At 55.3% G+C, this 26207-nt stretch overlaps 1 protein-coding gene across 4 annotated transcripts in view; it reads left to right on the plus strand.

Annotated features, from left to right (window-relative positions):
- The window catches only part of SSBP3 (single stranded DNA binding protein 3), a 165773-nt gene that overhangs the window by 116808 nt on the left and 22758 nt on the right, over positions 1-26207 (plus strand). For 2 of the 4 annotated variants that reach the window (XM_081224112.1, XM_081224113.1), the window contains exons 6-8: positions 20911-20991; positions 21882-21941; positions 26096-26162. In XM_081224112.1, the coding sequence (XP_081080238.1) occupies positions 20911-20991; positions 21882-21941; positions 26096-26162 (208 nt within the window). The remainder of the gene's footprint in view (positions 1-20910; positions 20992-21881; positions 21942-26095; positions 26163-26207) is intronic. The other 2 variants (XM_081224114.1, XM_081224115.1) reach the window with 1 other exon arrangement.

The following is a 26207-nucleotide window of genomic DNA, read 5'->3' on the forward strand; positions in this document are numbered from 1 at the left end:
TTGAGTGTGACATTCTTTCCAACCTGTCTGCGGCCGGGTTTGAGAATCTGCCTGAGTTCCCCACACCTTTTGAAAGGTGAGCTCCTCCAGATAAGGATATGGAAAGAGCTGTTGTCTAGAAGAGAAGGCAGAGATTTCTCTGTGTAGCTCATGAATTCAAAACTAGGACCAGTGAGGCAAAGTCTGAGGAGCCTTTGGCTTGGTGACAGCCAGAATTTCGCTCTGTGTGCATCTCGCCGTGAGCCGTGGGCCGCAGGAGGCAGGGGCTCCCTGGCACTGGAGGTATCTTAGCAAAAATGGGACAGGCACCTCTTGGGGATGTTAACGTGACTTCCTCCCAGGATGAGAGGTGACCTGGAAGACACTTCTGCTTTGCAAGGTCTCACATTATGGTTGATGTTTAACTCCCAGGAGAGGAGGGTTAGGACATGCTGCTTACCAGCCAGGAAAGGGAATCAGTGAAATATGGGTGTTCTCCACCAGAAACAGCAGGTCGCCTACCAAGATGGCGGTGAGAGGAGTGAGAGGGATTTAGGGATGGAAACTCAAGACATTGGGTGGCCATGCATGTGTCTATGTGCATTCCTAGCATACGGTCCACACTGGGACCTTGTCCCAGGGATGGAAATGGGTGTGTAGGCTTCAGGTTGGACCAGACCAGGCATTGCCTCGGGTGAGGCTTGGGGTAAGGCCACAGACATTGGGAAGAGGGGCCAGCCTTCCAAGAGAGAGTGAGACGTTCAAAGCCTTGGAAACCCATGAACCCAAGAAACACAGGAGCCTGACAGGCTTCTCCCTTTCCCCCAGAGGAGAAACCCAAGGGGCTACTGCCTGAGAGGGTCATCCATGCCAAGGGGCCGCCATCTTCCTGGCCACTGCAGACGGGTGTTCTGCACCCAGCTGCTGGTCTTTCCCATGGTGTTCTCTCTGGTTGGGACTTCTTTCCCAGGCTCACATATCCTCACCAGTGATGCCGTGGCTGCCCTTCATATAGCGCGGGTGTGGCTTTCCTGCCTAGTGGGCAGAGCTCACCCAAGTACCAGGCTCCACCTGTGTGCATCCCTCTTGAGGCTGCTTGCTGGCATCTGGGTGCCCAGTGCAGGCCACTGTGGCAGGAGAGGTGGACAACAGCCAGCTGTATTTTTTTAAAATAGGCCATCGTCGTCTTCTTTGGCCTGAGTCTGGGGCAAGGAGAGGTCTGCCTGATATGTGGGCAGCTCCCAACTTCCTGCTTTGGTACAATTGTCCATGGTTAAGGCCTAATTCCAGACATACTTCTCAGGCCCTCCCATGTGACGTTCAGGGGTGTGTGGTCAGAAAGCCCAGACTGATTCCTGTCCTTATTTAGCCACTACCAGCTACCATCAAACAGAGGTAACTTTCGGATCCACCCCCCCTTTTTTTTTAATATTTATTTATTTGGCTGTGTCAGGTCTCAGTTGCAGCATGTGGGATCTTGGTTGCAGCATGCATGATCTTCCGTTGCGGCGCGCGGGCTCATCGCTGTGGGACGTGGGCTTCTCTAGTTGTGGCGCGCGGGCTCCAGAGCATGTGGGCTCAGTGGTTGCAGCCCGCACAGGCTCTCTAGTTGTGGCTCACAGGCTCAGTAGTTGTGGCGCGCGGGCTTAGTTGCCCCGCGGCATGTGGGTTCTTAGTTCCCTGACCAGGGATCAAACCTGCATCCCCTGCATTAGAAGGCGTATTCTTAATCCCTGGACCGCCAGGGGAGTTCCTGGACCCACCCTCTTGACTTGAGGTCTTCTCTGATACCCAGTCAGGGTGAACCATCAAGAGCTTGCTGGATCATTGAGCCAGGGGGCTGTGTCCCAGCCTCTCTGCTTCCTGGGTGACTTTGGCTAGACCCCTACCCCTACTCCCACCCCAAGGGGCATCATTTCTCCATCAGTCAGATGAAGGTGGACGAGGTCCTTCCTGGTCAGGGTGCTGAACTGCTCGGGCTGGGTCACTGTTGCGGGGAAAGGATATCTCCCTGCAAGGAGGTAGTGGCTGCCCATTTCCGGAGCAGGCCGGCTCCCAACAGGAGTATTAGCTATTGATTGCCGGCCCTGACCCTCGCGCACCTTACAGGCAGCCACTCTGATATTAGAAGGGAAATAGAGATGGTATCGAGGGTTTTATCTCCTGCCAACAATTGCACTTCTTCCCCTACTTGGTCACGGCCTGGCAGGCAGCTCTGCTGCAGGAGGGGCTTTGCACCAAGGAGGCAGCCTGGGTTGGCTGATCCAGCTTTGGCCAAACCCTATCCCAAGGTGGCCAGCCTGGTTTTCTGGTCAGGACTCTAACCCTAGTTGGTGCTAAATTTAGTTGAGGACTCCAAGGTGGGTGTGAGGGACCAGCTTTTCACCCCCACTCCTGGCCCCTTAGAAGCAACACAGAGGACTTCCTGCCTCAGGCCTCTGACTGCCAGGCTGCGAGGCTCCACTTGGGGTCAGAAGGTTTGGCCATCTTCACATTAGGTTGCATCTGTTTGCTCTTCCTTATTCGGTGTTGGGGCTTCCGAGGTGGACAGTGCCCGTGGTCCTGTGGCATGAGATATGTTTGGTAGCAAGCTGAGGGCTGATGGGGAGATGTTTTGGGACCTGACCTGCCCACACCTCACTCTTGGGGAATATTGTGGGGTTCTACGGGTCATGGGAGACCGTAGCAAGGACATTCTAATTCTCTGTGTTCCTTACAAAAAGACCGCCTCAATCTTGGCATCCCCAGCACCTGGTGTGCACTGGGGACCCAGGAAATGTTTGAACTGAGTTTGTGTTGCTCGTGTTACTAGGAGTGGAGCCCAACCGGCCCCCACGCTCTAGGTCCAGCATTCTGACCAGGCTAGGCGGGTCCAGGGGTGGTGGTGTGGAGAGTGGGGAAGGACTTGGAGTTCTGGAGCCTGAGGACACGTGTTCTGGCCCCCTGCTTGTCCATGTGCTTGCTGAGTGACCTTGGGCAAGTTGCTCCCCATCTCTGGGCCCCAGTTTCTTCAGCAGTAGACAAAGCAGGGTGGACCAGATGGTCTCTGAGGGCCCTTCCCACTTGGATTTTCTGCTTTGGATCCAGATGATTTTACATAATCAAGCAGTGGCTTTTTTTTTTTTTTTTTTCACGCAGCTGAAGTCAGTTGGGCTGCACATCTGGCAAACTCAGCTTGGCTTTGGCCAGGCCTACTGGTCTGGGTGGGTCCCCAGCTCCTTGGCCCTAAGGTGGTTTGAAGGGAGGCGCCATCCAATGAGGATTTCTAGGTCCAGAGCTAGAGAACTGCAGGAGGGCAGGGGGTCACGGAGAAGGGAGCATTGGGTACAGGCTGTTTTTGTTCTTGTTTTGTTTTAAATTCCAATAATTGTTTTCAGTTATGAAGTGTTTTTAGACATGCAGCCTGCTTTCATTCTGATCACAGCGTTTCTGCAGAGGAGGCATGGCTGATTGGGAAAGTGAGACTCAGAAAGGTGAATGACCTGCCCAAAGTTATCAGCCGAGGTCTGGAATCAGAGCCTAAACCCAGCTTCCTGGTTCCTGATCCTCGTGTTCTTCCACAGCAGTCAGGGTCCTAATGTAGATACATGTCTGATTGTCTAGGAGAAGAAGAGAGAATAGAGAACAAGAGAAAGGGGAGGGGGGAAATAATGGAAGGAGAAGGAGAAACTCTAGCCATCTTCTCTCAAAAGAAGCCAGTGTTTCCATTCAAATGCCAGCAGAAGTCATAGGTCTACAGACTGTGTCTTCTCTGGAAAAGACAGCCCTGGGGGACACAGCTCTCTTTGCCAAGCCCAGCCCCTCCTGCTCTGAACATGCCCAGATACTTTCTGCCACGGTGGGGGACATGTAGGGCTTGACATATCCCCTGTTCCAGTGAGTCCTCATTTCTGCTGGGCCAGCCCACCCACCTTCGAAGGAGGTTGAGGTCTGCCCCAGAGAACCCCTCCCCGTCAGTTACAGGGGGAGAGAGGAGAAGAAACAAATGATGTGTATAGCCCAGGAAGCAGAGAAATGATCCAGAAATAAGAGGGAGAGAGGTACACATCACCTTGGTCCTTTGCTGTTGAGATTATAGGATACACTTCTCTGCTTATCTCCCACTGGAGTAGCTGGGGTTTCTCTGGGAGAGAAGCAGCCTCAGGAGGGCTCTGATGACTGACTTGAAGTATCTGAAGTTCTGCCCTGTAGAAGATATTCAGCCCTGCCTCTGTGAGGTCAGCCCGTACGTAGGTGGCAGATCCTTCTGAGAAAAGGAGAGGGAGACCACTTGAAGTCTTTGTAGGGAAGACATTTCTACCACCTGCTAATTTAACGAGGAAGTAGTGAGCTCCTTGACACCGGTGGTAACCAAGCAGAGACTAGATGCCCAGCAGAGAGCCTTGAGGACTGTGAGCCTTGGGGTGGGGTCATGTGTTTCCAGGGAAGATCAAAGCCCAGCAACTGAGAACATGCCGGCGGCAGCAGCTCGGGCAGTTCGCAAGAGCTGGGCCGTTTCCTGCCTTCCTGTCCAGCGGGAAGCAGGCAGCAGCAGAGTGAGCTGACATTCTTCCTGCCAGAAAGCTGCTGCAACAGGAAGGACTACTCTGTGCTGATGAGGGCAAGTCTGGGACTAGGGGAGACTTGGGAAGAATTAAACCACCTTGTTTTTGTGGCTTTCAAAGCCTGCTACTAGGGAGGACTTGATGGGTGAGGGCCCAGATCCCCACTGGACAGCTGGTGAATCTGAGACTAGAACCATGTGAGGCCTGGCCTGGGCTTGTTGTTAGCTCATCGGCCAGACATGGTCTCTTAAGGGCTCAGCGACCTCCCAGCCACCCAGCCGTGCTGAGCACTGCAGACTAAGGAGGCAGCCAGGGAACCTGCCCTCAGTGGCTCACACAGACTGTCTGGTGAAGGAGGCAGGGGTGATTACACGGAGGGGCCAGTGTGCCTGGGCGTGGATGTGAAAGGGCAAGTTTGGGATGGCAGGAGGTCCAGACAGACACACATAGGACTTGAACTTAAAGATAGAGGGGAGCCGTGGAAGGTCCCTAAGAAGGGGAGTGACATGGTCCCAGGAAGAGCACCAGTGGCCTGGAGGGGCTGGGCTCATGGCAGGCTGGCCAGCGTTGGAGGTGTGAAGCCCAGGCTCTGGTCCCCATGGGAGGTGGCCAGGGCTGAGCTGGAGTGATGACTGAGTGCGGTGGCTGGTGCCGCCTGCCCCCGACGGGTGACCCCTCGCTGGATGTTTTAGCTGGGGCGGGGGGCGCGGGGAGCAGGGCCAGGAGGAGGCTTGCTTTGGACTGAGGCGCGGGGTAGGGCAGAGCAGGAGGCAGGCGTGGGGCTGAGAGTCAGCCTCTTGCCGAGTCTCCGGTACCTCCTACCCTGTTGGAGCCTTCCCTCTGCAGGGGACAGGACCCCATATGTGGTCCCGTGGCTGCCCAGGCTAGCCCTCCCTGGCCTCCCCAGCCGTGCTCCCAGATCCTGAAGTGGAACTGGCCGAAGCCCTGTCATAGTTGCCGGTGGAACAGCCTCCGGCTCAGCGAAGGTGCCCGCTCTGTTATCTCCTTTGCCCGTTAGGTAGGCCTGAGAGCTGCTAGCGTTCCCGCGGTCTGGATGAGGAAAGCGAGGCTCAGGTTGGCCAGAGGGCTGCTCAGGGAAGAGAGGCCTGGGCGGGCTGGTGGGGTTCGGAGCTTCTTGATGAACTCCCTGTCTGCTGGGGAGCAGATTCCTCCCCTTTCTGGGCCGGCTCTCCGACCCCAGCCCCTTGCCCTGTCTGCTTCCCTGGAGGTGGAGGGGGTCTGAGAGGTGCACCGGTCCGTGGGAGAGGACAGAGGAGCTGTGTCCCCGGTGAGCACGCCGGGCCCTCCGGGGGACAGAAGCACCCCCTCGTCCTCGTCCCCGCCCCTCCCTCTGCTGTCTGCCTCCAGACTGACAGAAGGCAGGGTCACCCCCGCTGAGAAGGATTAGAGCGGAGGCGGGGCGCCGCAAACGCTGGGCCCTGGGCCATGGCTGGAGGTGGGAGCGCTTGTTGTTCCCACCCCGAGCCCCCGCCTCTTCCAAGCTGACTCGCTGCCCGCAGCAGCGGACCTCCCCCCCCGCAACGCCCCTCCCGTTACTGAGATGAAGCCAGGGGCAACCTTTAAGCCTGAAGACCCCTACCCTGGGAGGTGGACGCCTGCTTTGAGTCCAGCCCCGCTGCTGCCAAACTGCTGTGTGTCCTTGGGGGGCCACCCTCCCGTCTGGACCTTAGTTTGCTCATCACTCTAGCGAGGGGTGCCCGAGAGGCCTTTCTGAACCCCTGCCACTCTGAAGCATGTGCACTGGGCTCTTCCTCCCTTGCCTGCTGTGGACCCACTCGCAGACCTCGCCCCACGTTCACCCGGCCTATGTGGAAAGGCCAGAGCAGGAGAGGGGGAAAAAGGACTTCTTTCTTGCCAGCACTACCTCCACAAAGGTCAGTCTGTGCTCGCGCCCCGCCCGGCAACCAGCCTGGTGCCTAACGTCTGCCCAGCGGCAGATGACCGGCCGGGGCTCCTAGCAACCGTGGACAAAAGGTTACTCCTGACGTGCCAGGCTGCCTCGCCCCCTCGTCCTCCCTCCCTAAAAAGGGCGGGGGGAGTTGCCACCGTGGCCGGCGCTTGTGCCTGAGTGCACGCGTGGGCATGTTTGCGTCTGCACACGCGGGCCGCCTTCCCTTCCCCAAAATGTGAACTCCACTCTCGCTGATGAAATGGAAAGTTGAACATAAATCAGTGTCTGCCACCCTGTTAGCTATGCATCAGCAGTCAGTGCCTGGGAGGTTTGCTCAGTAACAAAGCACCCAGTGGCTCCTCAGGCCTCGACTGCCCCCTGTTGTGGAGCCAGGCCCACACCCAGGAACGCGTGGGCTGCAGCCGGCCCTGCCGCCTGCCCCTGCTGCCCCAGACCCGTCCTGGCTCCAGTCCCTCTCCAGGGAGAGGCAGGGGAGCGGCTCCGGAGGGACCCTCAGACATGGGAGGCCCGGGGGCCGTGCTCAGCTGCTGCTCCTGCCGCCCCGGGAGACCCCAGAGGCCACGACCCCCCCTCTGGGCCTCTTCTCTTGAGCTCTAAACCAACGCCCAAATCTCTGACTTTTATGGATCTGATGCCCGAGGATTGGTGTCAGCAGCGCCTTCACCTCTGGTTTGTTAAGAGCTTGGGCTGGTTTATCCTTCTCCCCTTTGGACCCGGGTTTCTCTTAGAATTGAATTTCTCCCCCCCCCCACCCCCGTGCTGGAGAGCTGCTCTGCCATGGGTGCCTCCGTTCCCCCAGAAGATTTCCCCACCTCTCACGGGTGGGGGGCAGGGGGTGGAGTTAGACCCTCCTCGGCTCTTGCTCCCTTCTCTACAAATCATGCTGTGAGGGTATTTTTCCTTTAAAAAAAAAAAGATCAAATTTCTCAGCCCTGTAGCAGAAGAGGTTTGAGGAAGGGAATTCCAGCGGAATCCTGGAATTAACATACCTTGGCATTACGTGGATTAGGATAGACCCCCTGAATAAGATCGTGCTGCCCTGAAAGGAAAGTGCCCTTTGAGGAGTCTGGGCTGGGCCCAGGGCCTTGGGCCCAGACCGGGTGGTCAGAGGGCTTTCTCTCATCTTGCTGAGGTGCTCTTCTAAGAGCTGGGGACATAGCAGGAGACCCATAGTGTGGATTTTGGGTTCATGTCCTGTTTCTGCCTAGATTAACTCCCCAGCTGACCTTTCCCTGACAAGCTCCTTCCCTTAAACGAAGGCCTTGGAATCAGTGAAGCCCCTGGCCTAGGCCCACCCCTGGGTTCCAGGAAGCCCCATCTTTTGCTAAGACCAAAAGGGTGGGATTAGACTTTTTAAGGGCATGGGTGGGGCCATAGCTTTCATGAAGTATCCGTTCCGTGCTGGGCTCTCCAAGGGGCTCCCTGACCCTGGGGACACCACTTCAGCTATGTCTGCAGTGGCGGGGAGCAGGGGGCACGCAGCTCCAGGAGAGGCCTGGCCAAAGAGGGTTGTCAGTGCTTAGTGGCTGTGAGCAGGGGCTTTGGAGCAAGACAGCCCACTGCCACTCCTGGTGACGTGTTCTGGGCGGGTTACCCGAGCTCTCTGGGCACTGATCTCCTCGGCTGTGCTGGGAAGCAGACATTTGGCACATTGCAGTGCTTCCTTTTCAGAGCGCTGGTGAGGATTGACTATATACATACACGTATACTCGTGTTCAGTGATTATTTATTACTGCCGTGGAAACGTGACCCAGTGTTGACCAATGGTCAGAAGCCCAGCGGCTGGACTCCTGGAGCTCCGACGTGCCTGTTAGTTCATCTGCCCCCTGTGTGTCCCATCCCTCCCTCACCCTCTCTAAACGTGCTTCCTGACAGCCCTGGGGTCATGCAGCCTGGGTTGGCACATTGGCTAGCTTGGGAAAGTCCATTAAACTCTGAACCTCAGCTGCTTCACCTGACAGTTTGGGGTGAAGATATACCCCCTACCTCTTGGGGTGGATATGAGGACACCACGAAATGATGCCTGTGAAGCCCTGCCTGGCGCGGGTAGACACTCTGGGTCCTGTGTTGTGGACACAAGCAGGGGTGTTCTGGGCTGTTCTTTTCTGCGAGCTAGAGGCCAGGATGGAGGTAGGTCTTCAGCTCAACCAAGAGCAAGGGTCGCCGTGAGTTTTCTCCTTTTTCCATAAGGAACCTCGGGCTTAGTACAGCCTTGGTGGCAGTGAAGTGTGGGAGAGGTTCGGGGTATTCTCAAGATTGATTGGCTTTTTAGTGCTTAACCCTTCAGTTAGACTGACGTTTTTGGCACCTGCTAAGCACCGGGTCTTATTTGGTCCTCTAACGTGTCACCTTCCTTAACCCTGCCCACGTGGCTGTCCCCTTGGGCCCTGCCACCTTGACTCCTTGTCCCTAGTCCGCTGACAGCAGAGGTGGAAGCAGGAAAGCAGGTTGTATGTCCAAAAGCCTCTGACTCTGTTCCTGCCAAGCTCATCAGGGTGAGCTTGCTATTGTGAGTTACGGTCAGCTCTTCCACCAGGGGGCTGGGTCTTCGCTTCTGCAGTTGTTCCTCCGTACCCACGGGGAGATTGGTTCCAGCACCCCTCACCGATACCAAAGTCTGTGGATGCTCAAGTCCCTTATATCGAATGGCCAAGTGCAGTCTGTCTCCCTGTCGTCGGGTTCTGCCTCCGTGGATATGGAGGGCTGACTGTACTCCTGAGTTCTGTCACTAGTGACTCACCTGGGTATCACTGGAGTTTCAGTTTCCTCATCTGTGAAACAGGAACAGCTCTACCTGCTTCACCAGCTCTGAGTTTGGGAATGTGTTCAGAATGAAAGGCAGATCAGGTGTCTGCACAAGGGCTCCTTCCCAGGGGCTGGTTTCTGGGCATGCGTTCCTTCTGCATACATCCAGGAGGGACAGCTCTCCGCCTGGCCCTGCTGGGCTCCCAGGGCTGGGAGGCAAGGCAGTCCCTGGCTCCAGGTGTTTCTGGTCCACGTGGCAGACTCCAGCCTGGGCTCACTGCAGGTCAGTGGAGTGGCTCATCCCCTCCGTCAAGTGGTCTTCTTCTTGTCAGTGGTATCCCTTCGTTAAAAGAATAAAGTCCAGGCTCTTTTTAAGACATCCAGACCTCTTTGTGATCTAGCCCCTGCTACCCTCACCCCGTTGTTGAACCAGCTCTTGGTTCCTGGGACAAGGGCCAGAGCTTTTGCTCTCAGACCCAGCCCTGCCCCACCCAGCATGTCTGCAGGGCCTCTTCTGCAGATTGCAGAATTCTCCCCTCCCCTTCTTGAAGCCTCTTCAGTCTCGGGTCATTTTTATTCGAGAAGACTTTGTCCCATCCTTGCCTCAAGGTTAAAAAATTGTACACCCCAAATGTGAATCTGATTAAGTGCCCCTTCCTCAGATTAATTATAATATCTAACTCCGAGAGACTTATTCTGGAGTTATGGAAAGGGTCTAAGAGTTTGGAGACTTGCAGTCTGTTCTGGGGCAGTGCCTTTACCTTTCTGGGCCTCAGTCTGCCCATCAGAAAAATGTAACGTTAGAAGGAGTAGACCTGGGAGGTGCAGTGGTAAACAGAAGAAACCCAGGCCCTGTCCTGTGGGGGCATCAAGGGCTTTGGGGGCAGAAGAAGTAATGGAGCACTTCAGGGACCAGATGGCTTTTGTGGAGTTGGCTGAAGAGCACCCCCCACATCAGGTGGGGTTGGTGAGGGCCGTGAGTCCAGCCTGAGACTAGCTCAGATTCGGACGGGTTACATGTTAGTAGGCAAGGGGGCAGCTCCCTGGGAGTGGGGTAATAGGAAGGTTTAGTCAGGGAAAGAGGGGCTTCCTGAAGGATTCCTTGGGGCGGGGAGGATCTGAGCACAGCTCTGTGTATCAGCAGCTGCCCTGTGGTGCGGGCTGGTCGCCAGCACTGGACGAAGTACTGGACGCTCAGTATCTGTGGCTCTCTATGGGGAGGTGGGGCAGCCTGTTTTACGGGCGAGGTTAGGGAGTTTGGGAGGGGACTGCAGACGTGCCCCTGGCCCATGAATCCGGAGCTCTTCCACATGGCTGCCCCTCGTGTTGCCCCTGAGGTGCTCCAGGTTTCATAGCCCACTGCCTGGGTAACAGTGGGCAGGCTTCCTCAGCCCGTCTCTCCCCAGTGTCCTGGTTCTTTCCCTCACCCCATCCTGTTGCTTCTCCTTAGCTGAGGAAGGAAGACAAGATCTTGGGCCATTCCCCAAGCTTCTCAGGGGAGAAGAGGCACGAGAAACCACCCAGTCATCCTGGAACCCACAAAACTAAAGGGGAAACCTTGGCCAACTTTCCTGCTTCCTTCTCAGCCCTATTCTGCCCAGTGGACAGTTGGGGTTGAATTCTGGCATCTGGATTTATAGCTTCCACAGCCTTGGTCTCCCTGTCCTAGTTGGTAGGACGAATCTGTACTTTCTGTATCATCTGTCTGGGCTTAAGGGGGTAGGGCAGGAAGGCTGTGTGCACGCATGTGCCCGGAGAGCTTAAAGTCGAGCAAGAATTCTCTGGGCGGACGAGGCAGTGCCTTTTAAACACGCACCTCGCCTTCACTGTGCTGCCGTGATGAACAGTGGAGCCTGAGTGCTGGCGAGAGGTGGCGTGGAGGCTGGCGGGCAGGAGCGGGATGCGTCTTTGCAGCCCTGTCCACTTTCAGAGCAAAAGGCAGTCTTTTGTTGGGGGGGTGGGGGGGAGATTTGGTTCTCTTGGCAAGGTAGGCGTGTCCTCCCTGTGTTCTGCAGGATTGGCATGGTTCTGGATCCTGGGTGTGTCTCTGCCTCTCCCACTTACCCACAGAGCCGGTCTCTACTGCAACCAGTAGATGTCTGGGAGGAGAGAGTGTGCTATCCGGATGTCAGCCAGAAACCCACATGGCTGGGACTGGGTCTCGGAAACCCTCGTCAACATTAAAGAGGGCTGGCTGTTCAGGGCTGTAGTGTGGCTTAGTGGTGGAGCAGGTACACACTCCATGTGTAGTTAGCAAGAGATGGGAATTAGCACCCCAGTTGTGAACTCACTGTTTTCCAGTGGCCACAGGTCTTTATTTCTAACTCGAGGAAGGGCACAGAAACATCTTCGGAAAGGAGTGGAATGGATGTGTGCTTCCCAAGACATAGGTCTGATCACCACTCCCTTGCATGAGCTCCCAAAGGTGTAAATGACCCCACTCCTCAGCCTGAAGGTCCCAGCCCCAGGCTCACCATCTTGTGCATGGGCCCCCCCCCCAGCACCACGCCCACTCTTGCCTCTGCCACACAAATGCCGATCTCAGCCCAGAAGCCCCTCTTATTTCTGCTCTGCCAGAGGACGCCTGTTCATCCTTCCACGCCCTGCCTACGCAATGTGATGGTTCTGTAATCGCACACCTGGTACCTGCCTCTGTTGGAATGCTGCTGCAGTCACAGTTACACCTTGCTCTCTCCCCACTGCCTGGGACTCTTTCAGGGAAGGCCAGAGTACTGCTTATTTTTGTGTCTCCAGCACTTAGCGCACACTCAGCCCAGGGTGCTGGGACCCAGTGGCTGGGTGCACTGCCAGGTGGACGTGGGTTCTGCCCATAAGTTCTGCGTATTAATGCTTTTTCCTGTGTCCCTGGAAAGAGTGCTGAGTTCTGTGGACACAGGCACATACAAAGAATCTTCAGCAGGGAGGCCTCAAGGGTTTAGCAGCAGCGGCTCGAAGCGGAATCGCCTCTCCTTGCCCCTCCCCCACCCCAAGCACAGCCTTTCAAGGTAGATAGAGCCCTTTCCTGAGGTAACCCTAGAGAATTCTTCTGAATTCACTGCATAGGCGAGGGTCAAACAGCACGAACCTGCTGAAAGAATTCAGGGTTGGAATCAAGTCCCCAGCATGTTTTGTGCTGGCGAGCGAGGGAAGAGTGTGTTCCCCAGCATTGTGGCAAGAATGAACGCAAGGAAGATGGTTAGCAAGGAGATGCTCTGGGGCCAAACAACTGGTCATGAATGCTGGTTATTGTGTTATAATAGTGAAAGATCATCTTGTTTAAGACCAATGGCCCAGAAAACCGGGGCTCAGAGATTGGTCACATGGCATGTTGGTGGGGGAACCAGAACTCAGGTTTGCTGACCCCGGATCCGGGCACTCATTCTCTTGTCGTCAGTGGGATAGATCCTGGCTCTGGTAAATAATGCTGTGTCACTGGACTTCAGTGTTCTCCTTTGTAAAATGGGGTTAATTTTTGCTTCATTTATCTTATTAAAGAGATGTGAGGTTAAAATCAGAAAGTAGATCTAGCACTGTTTGCTTTTCCTTGAGAATTTAAAAAGACTCCAATTTTTTCCCTCTTCAGTCTTGAAAACCATTACTAAGCTCAAGGGTCAGCAAACTTTTTCTGTGGAGGGCTGGATAGTAAATATTTCGGGCTTTGTGGGCCATCTGATCTCTGTCACAACTGCTCAGCTGTACTGATACAGCATGAAAGCAGTCTCAGATGGTACACAAATGAGTGTAGCTGTGTTCCAATAAAACTTTATTTACAAAAGCAGGTGACAGGCCAGATTTGGCCCTGAGCCATAGGTTGCTGACTTTTCTTGTAGCTCAGCCACAGTGGTGGCCGTGCTCTTGCGGTCCTCGTGCGGTTGCTGACCCCAGCCTCCACTCTAGGTGTGGCGCAGGGCGCCAAGCCAGGACTTGGGACCAGTGAGCCCACGTCCCTGGGGCTTGGCTTTCCCGTCTGTGCGTGGGGCTGGGGCAGACTCAGGGAGCAGCACTGGGGGGGGGGACTCTGGTTAGGTCTTGGACGCCGCCTGTACTTTCATTTGCCACGTTTCCTCCCTTTGTTTTGAAAACCGTCGCCTGCTGATTCTGCGTCTCTGTCTCCATGGGACCTCTTGAGTAAAACATGATCTGAGTGCCTCCTGCGGGGTGTCCTGGCGGCCCATCCCGGGAAGCCAGATTCACAAGCGCACAGACCTCTCGCCCTCGCCACCTGCCCAGCACCGTCCTGGCTCCTCAGAGAGGCACGGGGAGGAGGGGAGGTCAGCCGGGGCCTTTGCTCAGCCAGAAATCAATGAGTCCTTCACTGATCCTTGCACAGAGTGGACCCCGGTGGCTGTGAGGATTCCTGAGGTTATGCAGAGGTGACTCCAAGGGAGACACGTCGTATACTGCCCTGCTCCTCTCACTGGCAACTTGCCCACCATCCCAGGAAGATGGGCCACCACCACTTGCCAGACCTACCCCCCTTACCTGGTGCCCACGGAGGGCCGTGATTGCTGTGGGCTCATCTCCCAGCGGCCGGTAGCCCCCTGACTGTGAGCTCTCAGGGCTGTGCTGCAGCCCAGCCATAGCTCCATGGTTGGGTGTGGCCCAGCTCAGCCCCCTCTAGCCTTGAGTTGGTAACTTCAGGGCTGTCTCCAGCCTCTACTGCCCATGTACACACATAAAGATGCCTCTTCCCCGGAGGGGAGAGATAGAAGCAGGATAGGAAGGCAACTGAGTCACTGACAAGTTCGTTCCCATGGATTGAAATGAAGAAATAACTTTTTCTGAGATGAGCTGCATGTCAGCAGCTCCTTCACCCCGCCAGGTGGTCAGCCTCCTGCCACAGGGACGCTATGGGTGGAGGCACATTGTGTTGACAGGTTTGGGATGTCGGTGGCACACGGGCACACCTTGGCCCTCTCCCCAGAATGGGCTTATGGCATTTCCTGTCAGCATTCGTGTCCAAGGAGCAAATTGGATTGTCTGTTGCATGCCTGTTGCCATGTGTATAATTAATGTAATTTTATATTCACTCAGTTACAGTAACACGCCCAATGGGCGGATTGCACAGGTCACTAGTAATGCGGGTCATCCGTTTCCTCCTGCCAGTTGATGAAACCCACCCCTGCATTCTTGCCAGACCACTGGCCGGTATCCCCAGGAGTCTGGGGGTGGGGGGAACAGGGATGAGTGGAGCGTTTTGTTTCTTAGCAACCTAAAACTTCAAGTCCCCTTTCCCCAAAGGCCTTCTGACTAAAGGCAGATTTGGCCTTGATGGTACTGACGGGGTGTTCAGCTGTTCCCAGAGCACTCTCACAGCTTTTCTGCAAGGAGAGTGTCACCTGGATTCCTCGCTCCTTACAGAGGAGCAGGGGCTGTCAGGCAGGACTCCAGCCCCAGTGCCTTGGGCTCTAACAGCCGAGTTCTCCCCACTGGCCCACCTCTGCACCCAGAAAACCTGGGACTCAGTCTCATCTCTGTTTCTTTTGAGAGTCCATGATGTCCAGGCAGGTTGAAGGCAGCTTTGGGGAGTATGGGATGGCATTTGGTGAAGGAGCCATGAGTTTTGGAAATACTAAACTTAGCACATAGCTTTTATTACCTTTCTCCTTCCAAAAAAAAATTTTTTTAATACAGATTTTCTTTTTTATTTGGTTTTTAATTTTATGGCACTGTCCTCCCTCACTCCCAAGAGTCTTTAGCTCAGAGGACCAGCGTGGTCATTCCTGTTGTTACGTTTCCTACTGGTTCCTTGAACCCAAAAGTGTTAGATGTGCCCACCCAGGGGCTGGCTGACCGTGGCTGAGGCGTCCGTCCGCCTGCTGGCCACGCCTCACTGCTCTGCTCAGGCCCTGCCCTGGACGTCCACGTGGGGACTGTGTCACTGCCCTGGAGGAGCCCACGTGGCATCCACAAATAAGGCAGGATGTCCAAAGAGGATGCCCCACGTTTGGAGTGCACCTGGCTGGGTAGAGTAGGCCAGGCTTCGCAAAGGAGGATGTGTGGGCTTTCAACAGGCTGAGGAGGGCGATCCCACAGAGTAAGTCTAGCTCTCGCCTTCCCTGTAAGTGGGCTGTGAGTGGCTCTGGAGCATCAGGCGTTGGGAGTGTGGAAGCTTGGGGACCTGTGCCTAGCACCATCAGCTGTACCACCTCCCTGCAATACCTGTAGAATATCCCGTTTTCCTTATGAGGAAACCGGACTCACAGCATGTCCTGGAGGAGCTGGGATGGATGCCAGGAAGCTCTCCCCATCGTGCACAAGCGCATCTCTCAAGGATAGCTTCGGAGGGGGGAGTGCATAGGTGGGTCCTGCTGACGGTTCTGAGGTGCTTTTCTGCAGAGACCTTGGATCTGTTGTTCTCTGCTCCCCACCACGTCGATGACGGCAAAGGCACTTTCACTCAACTGTCAGCATCTGGGGGTTTAGTGGAATGGCCCATAGCAGAGCCTCCCCGGGCCCTGCCTAAGTGGCTCTCGGAGGCTGCCACCCAGTGCCGAAGTGGCAGGAAAAAGAATAAGGAAGTGCGGGAGTTAACGTATTTCCGTAACGTCTGAGGGGAATGGCAAGTCCATTAACAGGGTCTGGGGCCAGAGCGAGGGCCAGACAGGAAGTGGGCAAGTCACCTTCCTTTTCCCAGATTCAGTGGCAGGGATTTCCCGAGTTGGGGTGTCCCCTCGGCACAGGTCTCCTTGCCGTCACCCCATGGAGGCAGTACTGTGCGATGAAAAGAGTTCTGACCCACCAGGGGCCCCCAGTTCTCATCCCAGCTCCCTGTTGGCCTCCATTCTGTGGCCTCCCTGGGCTTTGGTTTACCTGTCGCCTTCTCTTGGAACCCGTGGCAGTTTAAACCAACACTCCAGCCTGTTTGTCACTGTGTCCTCATCCTTCTCCCCAGCTAGCCTGGGAGCTTTCAGGGCCAAGACGAGTCCAGTGCACTTCTGTGACCCTCCCTCACCCCAACATGGGCTGGCCAGACACATGGGAGGTCAGCACCCAGGATATGTATGTGGGTGAGTGGCTGGATGCACCCACAAGTCCTTCAGCCTCTAGGAGCACTGCTCACGGGCTTGTAGAATGGTGGACCAGCTAGGCGGCCCAGGACTCTAGAATCAGCCTGGACCCACAACTTAATAGCTTTGTAATCCAAGGCAAGTGGCTTCGCCTCGCTGAGCCTCAGCTCTGTGGCTGTATAAAATGGAGCAGTTAAGAGCCCTTCCAGTGGGGAGTTGAGATGACATGAGCTGATGCAAGTGAAGGCCATCTGTACCGTGTGGCAGGTGTGGCTTCGTTATTACTGTAATTGTTCCCATTTCACTGATGAGAGAAGTGCAGTCAGTGGCAGAGTCAGGATTTGAACCCAGCTCTTTCCAAACCCTATTTCTTTGCATGGATGGGGACATGATACCATGAAGAGAGTGAACCCTGGGCTGGAGTTAGGTGATGTGGCTCAGCTGCCAGCTTCATCTCTGTGGCCTTGGACAAATCACATCTCTGTCCTACGCCTCTCTTCTCCCCCATGAACGAAGAGCATTGGAAGCAGTGATGATCTTTCAGGGCCGCCAACAAACAGGTGACTGCTGGGCAGGTATGGTTCTCCGCAAGCTTCTGGTGTGACCCCCAGCCTGGTCTGGCCCTATATTCTGCTCACCTCAGATGTCTGCCTGTATCCATCTCTCTGGCATGTCAGGAGGGTTGATTGGGCAGCACCTAGGATGGAAAGCGTCCAAGGTCTGTGAGGGAGATGATCTAAATGGAGCTGGATGCAGAGAGTCATCCTGGCCAAGCAGGCTTCCAGATGCACCTATTTTGGGTTCTTCTAAAGCTTTCAGCAAGTAGAAACCAGGAAGGCCCCACTGGCAGTGTGAGGGCGGGTGGGAGCGGGGAGAGTTGTCCTGTGTGAGAACACTCAGTATTATCAGCTTTTAAGACTCCCGCCCTCTCTCACCTTCCACCTCCGTCCTCTCCACCTGCCTGCCAGATCTGTGCAGCAGCTGGGGAAGAGAAAAGCCAACATCCCAACAAAGGTCAGAATCTTAAAACAAGTTCTTTTTTTTTTTTTTTGTCTGCCTCCTACATAGCCTTTTGCTCGAGTGGGTAACAAGTTGAAAAGACTAAGGTCTGTTTTCTCTAAACCTACCTGTCAGTCTCTTGTTGAGAATGCAGACTAGAAAGAGAAGAACACGTTTTTGTGGTTTAATAAAGCACAGGGCAGCAGATGCCATACCTCCTCATGGAGATGGGCAGCACGTCTGTCATCATCTTCACACGAGCAAACATTTTCCCACTGTGGAGCCCCGTTCTCAGCTCCTGAGAACAAGCCAAGTGTGCAGGGCCCTCCCTGCGCTGTTGCATCCAGTCTCAGGGACAGAACCCGGACACAGATATAGTGACGGAGGGCTGTCAGGCTGAGTGGGGGTAGCAGAGATACAGAGGATGGAGATTTGGGAGGATGTGGGTGACCCATTGGCAAAGGTGGGCTTCTGGCTCCGTGGAATAAAAGCTTTCTGGCTGTGTGACGTTCCCAGTAGTGCTGGGGGCCGTGCTGGGAGGTACATAAGCAGAGCCTGGGCAGCCTGACTGGGCCTGGGAGAGGAGCTTCATGCCCTGGGAAGGTGAATGTTGAGCTGTATCCTCGCCTATGTCCAGACTGTGGTGGGCTTTTCTCTCTGGGTGACCGGCTGGCCTGGGCTAGGGTTCCCGTGTCCTCGGCACTCCAAACCCCAGCTCCAAGTCAGAGGAGAGACTTCATAACCACTGCCCCCTCTCAGGGCTTAGCAACCTGCTCCCCACGGCTCCCCCCAGGACAGGGAAGTTGCTGGGCTAGGGCCTCACTGACCAGCCACACTCCCTTACTACTACTCCTTCCTTGTCATTTGTCTTGAAGCAGCGGCATGGAGGCCAAGTTGTTCCCTGTCCACTCATTAGGGCCCAGGCAGCAGGGTCCTGCAGAGAGCTTCTGGGGGAGGTGCAGAGGTGAAGCACACACACCAGCCCTGCCCTCTGGACCTCCGGGGGCCCAGGCAGCCAGAATGCAGGGCCAAGGGGCAGCTTGGAACGACAAGACTCGGGTTTGAGTGCTGGCCCTTAGCAAGGACTGCTTTGACCGAGGCCCCTGTCTGTGGCTGTCTGAGGGGCTTTACTTACTTTTTCTCTGATCACTCAGTGCGTCAGCTGCTCCTGACCTCCCTGGCTGCCGGGGTGCACAGGTGTGAGGGACCTGCCCAAGCCACACCACTGGCCCTGAGGATCAGGATGTTACCAGGGGGGGCGGCAAAGGATTGGGAGGGAGGAGGTACTCCTTCCTGCCAAGAACTGAGGACCCGACAGAAGGCCTTTGCCCCCTCTTGGAGACTGGACCTCACCCTTGAACCCTCCTCCTCCGTTCTTTTCATTTTCCTTTTTTGGGGGGTTGGCTTCAAATTATCTTATTTTGTTTACATTGCACCCAAGTTTCACGGTACAAAAGACTTGCAGGTGCAAATATGTCCCGCCTTCATTAACTTCCCCTCCCTTTTTAATTTATGTGATTTCAATTTTCCTTCCCTGTACTGTTAATTAGGGGACCCTCTAATCAGTGCCATTATCACAGTGGTATTCATGTTTAGGAAAGCCGCTAAACAAATGCTTGCAAAATTGCTAAATGGCTAATTAATGTCTGTTAATTAAGAAAATTGCTCATGGTAACAAACCATGCCGTTGCTGGCAGCCGCTAGAAAGACACACACTTGTTGAAATTAGTAGCGTGGCAGGTAGGGGAACATCTGCTCCGCGGAGCTTTTGGGAAGTGAGCAGCCCCTCACTTGGCCGAGAAGCTCCAGGCCTGCCCTGGGCATGGCCCCCTCGCCTCTCTCTGCACACCTCTCTCTGTCTCCATGCCCGCCGGCCTGAGCCCACCCCTCCGCCCTCTCCCAGCTCTGGGCTTTGCTTCCTGAGCCAGCAGCAGGCTGGGCAGCCTGGCTTCGAGGGAGGAGGCTGAGGAAGGAAACCCTGCCTGGGTCTCTCAAAGAGCCCTTCTCCCTCTCTTTCTTAATGAAACCACACTCATCCCCCACGCGTGTTTTGAATTTTTCTCAACTTCCAAGGGTAGCAGCACAGCCCCCAGTGCAAAGAGTGAATTAGGGTGTGCCCTCATCAGCAGGACTGGCCTCCCACTCCCAACGTCCCGAGTGGGCATCAGGGCACTTCCCTGACTAGATTTTCATGCTTTTTGATTGTGACCCGCAGTAGAAAATACATTTGACACAGTGACCCAGTACACACACACACACACATTTATAAACGGAGATTAATGAAAAGTATCTGCCTTAAAACACACAAGGCTGTCCAATATTTTCTATTCTTTTTCTTTAATTAATTAATTTATTTATTTATTTTTGGCTGCGTTGGGTCTTCGTTGCTGCATGCGGGCTTTTGTCTAGTTGCGGCGAGCAGGGGCTACTCTTTGTTGCGGTGCGCGGGGTGCTTCTCGTTGCGGTGGCTTCTCTTGTTGCGGAGCATGGGCTCTAGGTGCGTGGGCTTCAGTAGTTGTGGCCCGCGGGCTCTAGAACACAGGCTCAGTAGTTGTGGCACATGGGCTTAGTTGCTCCGCGGCACGTGGGATCTTCGCGGACCAGGGCTCAAACCTGTGTCCCCTGCATCGGCAGGCGGATTCTTATCCATTGCGCCACCAGGGAAGCCCTCTATTATGCTTTTTATTGTGTTCCACGTTTTTAAAAACAATGGCTGCAACCCACTGAATTGATTTCACCATCCACTAATGGGCTGCAGCCCACGGTTTGACCAACTCCGTGGTTTAAGGGAATTCATCTGCTCATCTCTTCTGTGGGGAGTCAAGGCCAGCATAGCCCGGGGCTTCAGGGGTCAGCTTGGGATAGGGGTGGCTGGAATGGAGAGCCCCGTCCCACTGCTCCCACACACACCCGTTCAGGTCTGGCTGCAGGGGCCCGGGTCAGCCTTGGACCCATCGGGCTTCTCCTCTCTCTACCATCTACCGGTTATGTGGCCGTGGCCAAATCTCCTCATCCCTTGAGACTCAGTTTCGTCATTGGTGGAAATAGGAATGAGAAACCCACATCACGGGACCAATTGCAAGTGAAGGGGTGTTAATGAGTGCGCTGAGTGGGCGCCCGGTGACCGTCTCCTCCTCTTGTCCCCCATGTGTTCAGTCTCTGGCACCACCTCACTCCTCCTGTCTGTTCCCATTCATCCATCAGGGCCCCTCCCCTCGGTAGACTGGTCACCCGGTCCTGGCCCACGACCCGTCTCCATCCACCCAGCCCGGGAGCTCCTGGAGGGCAGGGCCTCCCGGTCCTTCCGCAGCCCCGGGGGGCGGCTCGTGGGTGCCCTGCAGGGTGGGTCAGTTTCTGTGCATCCCTGCGCTCTGCCCTGATCCCGTCTCAATCAACGTATTTAACATGGCAAACTCCGCTGCAACGGCCCGCCCCTGTGTGCTTCCACAAAGGAGCTTGATTTTATTTGTCATGCCTGTAAGTCCCCCGTGAATGTGTTTATCAGCTTCTCTCCCTCCTGCCCACCGTTCACACCGTTGAGCCGGCGACCCAAGCAGCAGCTTGCACCTCCCCGCCAACCAGAGCCTGCACGCCCGCCCGCCCGCCCTTCGTTTTGGTTTAATTTTTGTTCTTTTAAGCTTCTCCTGCGCTTCTCCATGTGCTGTGATCTATAACCTGCCTCTACTGTCTGGCCTCACAGGGTCCTCCGGGGTCACAGCCCTCGCCGCACGCACAGCCTCCACCTCACAATCCCAGCAGCATGATGGGACCCCACAGTCAGGTAAACGCACTGTGGCTCGCCCGCCCGCCGGGGGGCGCGGGGCACCAGGAGGACAGAGCCAGCAGAGGAAAAACAAAAATCAAAATGTGCTCTAGCCATTGCCTTTGAGGAGATTTGACCAAGGAGATTCCCCGCCCCCCCCACAAAATACCTTTTTTTTTCCTAAAGATAGTCTTCATTCCTTGGACATCACATCCCGCTCGGATATGAAACCAAAAGAAAAGGAAAACTATTTCTGTGACCTTGTCAGCGACCTTTGCGTTTTTGTTTTTTCCTCTCTCACTTTTGGTTTTGTTTTGTTTTTGAGTTTGGTTAACCATTGTTTGTAACCAAAGCTGCATCCCTGGCCTTTTCTTTGTGCACTCTCGCTGCTGAGAAAGCTTTCTTGCCCATTCCCCGCCCCCCCCGCATTGAGTTAGGGCGCCCGCTGTACCCTCACTGTTTTCATTGTGTACCTCCTCCCCCGCGCTCCCCTTCCCCACCCCCTTTGTCGCTGTTGTGAGTGCGTGTGAGCGCGTGTCCAGCTTTGTCTGCACGCTTGAAAATTTTCTGTACAAGTCCCTTTCCGGTTCTTTCACTTGCCCTTACCAAGAGCAGAGGTCTCCTCCTTTGCCCTGCATTGCTGTAACCGTTCCTCCGCGTCCTGTGCCGGGTCCCAGTTGCTGCCACGGCAGGCATCCAGAGTAGATCTCCGCCAACAGGTGCAGGGTATATGCATCTATCACTCCCTCCACCCAAAGGAAGTTTTGCCCGAGGGAAGAGGCCACCGGGAGGAAGAGAGTTTAAAAGATGACTAGTTGTAACAAAACTGGACTTTGTGGAGAGGAGCGCATTTCTGTCTGTCACCGTTGAGTGCAGGCTGTCATTGAACTAATGCCCTGTAATTGCAGCCTTTTATGTCACCGCGATACGCAGGCGGCCCCCGGCCCCCGATCAGAATGGGAAACCAGGTACTGTACCTTTTCATGTTCTCTCCCCTCACTCGGCCACCCGTGAACCCGGCTGGTCTTGGACTCAAATCACAATCTGAGAGAAGGGCTGGGAGGTGGAGGGACAGTTTTAACGTGGGAGGCTTATAAACAGGTCCCCATGCAGCCCCTCTCAACATTTCACCTGTCTCTACCGGTGGGCTTTGGGCAGCCAGTTCTGGAGCAGCAGGCCGGGAACGCAGGGTTTCCACTATTCTAGAGAAGGTGGTAACTCCCCAGCCCCCCCCTTCCAGCCCCTTCTTGGAAAAGGGTCTTCCTTCTTAATGAAGTTAATTGACAACGTGCATTTTTTCCGGGAAGCTTTTGAGAATTGCCAAGGCTGGTAAATATAATCCTGCTATTAAGGGGAGAAATGGCCAGTAGGAATGCTTAGATCAGGAGCCTGGATGCAGCGAGGAGGACATTTGTGAGTTTTTAAGCAATGTCTGCCTGCTTCCCAGACTCAACTCAAAATAAGAAAGGATTTGTTCATGTAATTAGAAAAGTGGTCTGCTTACGGGGAGGGGTTTCCAACCTGGAGTTGTGGGCCTTATGCTGGCCCATTAGGGTTGGCACTTCGAGGTGGTCTGGAGAAATCGGTCCCCAGCTGCCCTACCTGATTCAGCCCATCCAGGGGCGGGAAGAGAGCTGCAGAGGTAAAGAGGAATTATCTTCTTTTTAGGGTAGACAGACTTAAAAGAAACTTTAAAAATCAGGGAAATTTCTTTTCATGCCCATACATATTTGTATACATAATTCTTAGAGTGACCTTGCAGAAGCCCTTCAGAAAGTCTGACCAGCAGTGCCAGTACATCCAGCCCTTGTTGCCTTTGGAGCTGGGAGTTAGGTCACCAGCTAGATAGGCATTACCTGAATGTGATCCCTTTCATTCTCAAGGCTCTGCAAGAAAACTCCTGAGTGAGACAATACAGGGACTTTGGAGAGATGCTCATAACCAGGGGACTCCAATTTTAAAGTTAAATAGCCTACCAGTTTCCACTATTCTTTTTTCTCCAAAAATCTTTTCTTTCCTGTTTTCTCTGACACGAAGGGGAAAAATTCGGACAAGAATTAGAAACCCAGCTTTTTGAGCAAAGAGGGACCCTAGGATGTATCATAGATGAGGAAACAGAGGGTCAGAGTGGAGCAGTGACTTCCTTAAGTGTCTCAGTGAGCTGGGCTCGTGTCCGTCTTCAGCTCCCGGCCCAGTGCTGTTTCCTCTCCACCTCGCCAGGTTCGGTTAGCTTTCATAGGTGTAAAAGTGCTGCCCCTTGCCTTTGATTTTAACGGGCCATCAAGTGGGCCTTCTCTGCCATCACATGCACGGACCCCAGCAGCAACTTTCCCTCCTGCCCACCCAGGGCTCTCCTTAGCCCAAACTGGCCTCTGCCCCAGGGACGGAACAGATGCTTCCTTATCATAATTGTGGCCCTTCCTCCATCAATTAAGGGACATGAGAGGAGACGCTTGTTTCTATTTATCAATTAAGCATGAGCAAGTGCCCAAGAGGGCACGTGGAGAATAAATCCATCATCTGTACCTCGCATTACAAATCAGTCGGGCCAGCCTCCCCACCACTCCCCCATTGGAAATCTATACCGGTTTCCAGCTTCCTGTGGACTCAAGACATTTCTGTCCTCCAAGGGGGGATGTGTCCCTGTCCCAGGAACTGACCCTGGGCTTCTCTTGGAGAGTGCCTCAGTTGGGGCTGCTGGTCCCACAGAAGCCTCTATGCCACCCGTTAGCTCAGCCTTCCCCAGGGCAGGAGGAGGAAGCAGAAGCAGCTCAGGCCCACGTGACCTCCTGGGTTAGGGCAATGAGTAGGGCACTTAGGGAGACCGGGAGCTCAGGGTCGTTGACCTGGCCCTAAAGCCTTGCAAGGCCGTCCTCCATCTGCCTCCCTGGCTAGGGGGTTGGAGTCTTGTACAGAGAGAGCATTGTGGTGTTTCAAGCCAGGGTCGATGGGTGGGCGGTGAGCAGTGGGGTTCAGCAGGGTTAAGGAGAGGAAGGCTAGAGTCAGGGGTTGTCAGGCAGCCCTGACATCACATCCCAGTGGAGCCCCTACCCCACCCAACCTGTGGACTCAGGCAGGTAGCTGAGTGACCCAGCAGATTCTGGTGGGATTTGTCCATTCACTGGGCAGACACTTCCTGCGCCTGCCCCATGGTGCTGTAGGCGAGGCGCTGGCCTACTTCCAGGAGCCTGTGGGACAGCCCCAGAGCATCTCTCTCCCCAGCGGGCCCCAAGGGTGTGTGCACGGCTCGTGCTTGCAGTCCCATATATGAGCCGTTAATTTTTCTCCTTTCTCGCGCCTGAGGGCCTCAGCCCTTGCAGTGTGGCCCCTTTTACCTTGGCTCTTCCCTGGTAGAGGAGGCCCAGACTGCCTTATTTCAGGGTCACTCCAGTGAGGGAAGTGACTCCTGGGTCCCCTCTGGGCCTCCGGGAAGCCCTGCTCTGCTCCTGGGTTCTGACACACAGCAGGGTTAGGGGAACCCAAGGAGGAGCCTCTGGCCAGAACTGGGGGTCAGCACAGGGCTACCTGGAGAGGAAGTGGTTGTCCAGCCCCCTACGGCCGCTCCATCAGAGTTAGATGGGGGATTACCAAGGCCTGGGGTGGGGGTCTCCCGGCACCTCAACATCCCAGGAGCCCCCAAACCAAGCAGCCTCAGTGGCAGGTCTTCCTGTGTCCTCTCGTCCTGAAACCAGGCTCGAGAAATATCCCAAACCCCCAAGTGGGCAGACAAAAACCAGCCAGGTGATTCAGAGCTTGGGAACTCGGGGGAGGAAGCAGAGCTGGGAGAAAGCAAGAGGTCGGAGCAGCTAAAACCCAGGGCCACAGAGAGAGACTCTCTGCAGCCCCAGGCAGATGGAAGCAGCAGGTGCCAGATGCCACTTCTCAAGCAGCAAGTACCCGCAGGCTTGCATGGCCCTCCCAGAAGCCTCCCCCTCCCCAGACACACGCACACACGCCATTCTGAAGCTGAACAGTGAGAAGTTGTCCCTTTGTTTCCCACCACCTCATTCCAGAACTGGTTTGGAGTTTCCTTTTGGGCCATCCGCTCCCCACTCGGCCATCATCCCTACAGCACAGTCGGGCGGGGCTGGGGAACCCGGGCGAAGCAGGGGGTGGGGGTGGAGGTCCCCATCACAGGTGCCCAGCTTTCACAGAGGCTTTCCTCTCCAAGCCAAGGGCCCGTGCTTAGTCCTAAGGCATGGGGTTCTAAAAGTGAAGCTCCCTTTCCCTCCCCCTCCCCCAGCTCTGCTTTCCTCTTTTTTCATATTGCAGCTGAAATAAACTTCAGTCTCAAATAAATTGCTTTGAAGGGGTTTTCGTAGCTGGTGTGCCAAGCGTTCACTCAGGAAACCCCTGGCCCCGTCCTCATCTTCTCTGTAGTAGTCACACCAGCATGTGCCACATGCACCAGGCCTTCGGTGGCAGGTTGTCACTCAGCATCCTGCTCACCCTCTCCTAGAGGCCTCCTCTTCCACCCCTGGGGTCCAGAGTCCTGGGTGTTCTTCCTGGCTCTGCGGCAGGGGACTGAGGGCTGACTGGGGGCCCTCAGGCCTCTGGACCTCAGCTCCCTCATCTAAATCTCAAAAGCCGCCTCCTCCCCTGCCCCCTTGAAAAAGGACCTCCCACGGTGGCAGGATTTTAGCTAGTGGGTCTCGGTCCCCACCGTTGGGAGTTGGGGATAAAACGAGTTACATCTCCACTCTCCACGAGGCAAAGGAGAGACAGGGTTTGGCCTAAACTGCATCAGCTGGAGTTTGGGTGGTAAAAGGGAGGGAGGGAGTAGTGCTGCCTCTGAGGGGGTGTGGCTGGTGGCCCAGCCAGAGTGTGCCTGGGCTCTGGCAGGTATATAGACCTGCCAAGACGGCAGTGCTGGGCCGTGGTTCTTCTCCCAAAGATGAAGCACCCATGCTGACCCACCCATGCTGCAGTTTTCCGTAACACCAGCTGGAGCTGACTGCTGCTGCCCGGGGACCCCCCAGCCGGCGGGCAGCAGGAGCGGCCTTGGGGAGGCCATGAGTGGCCCTAAATGGTCAGGTGGGGAGCCTGGGCAGGCAGGTGCATTCCCCTCTGTCCCCAGCTCCGGGGAGCAGCCACTTACCTCGGGTCTTAACGTTTCTTTCAGCCTCCGGGAGGAGTTCCTGGGACACAGCCACTGCTGCCCAATTCCATGGATCCCACGCGACAACAAGGTAGACAAGGCAGGGTGGGCACGGGCGGGGGGGGCATCAGGAGGG

The sequence above is a fragment of the Mesoplodon bidens genome (genome assembly GCF_964165515.1).
Source record: "Mesoplodon bidens genome assembly, chromosome: 2".
NCBI lineage: Eukaryota > Metazoa > Chordata > Mammalia > Artiodactyla > Ziphiidae > Mesoplodon > Mesoplodon bidens.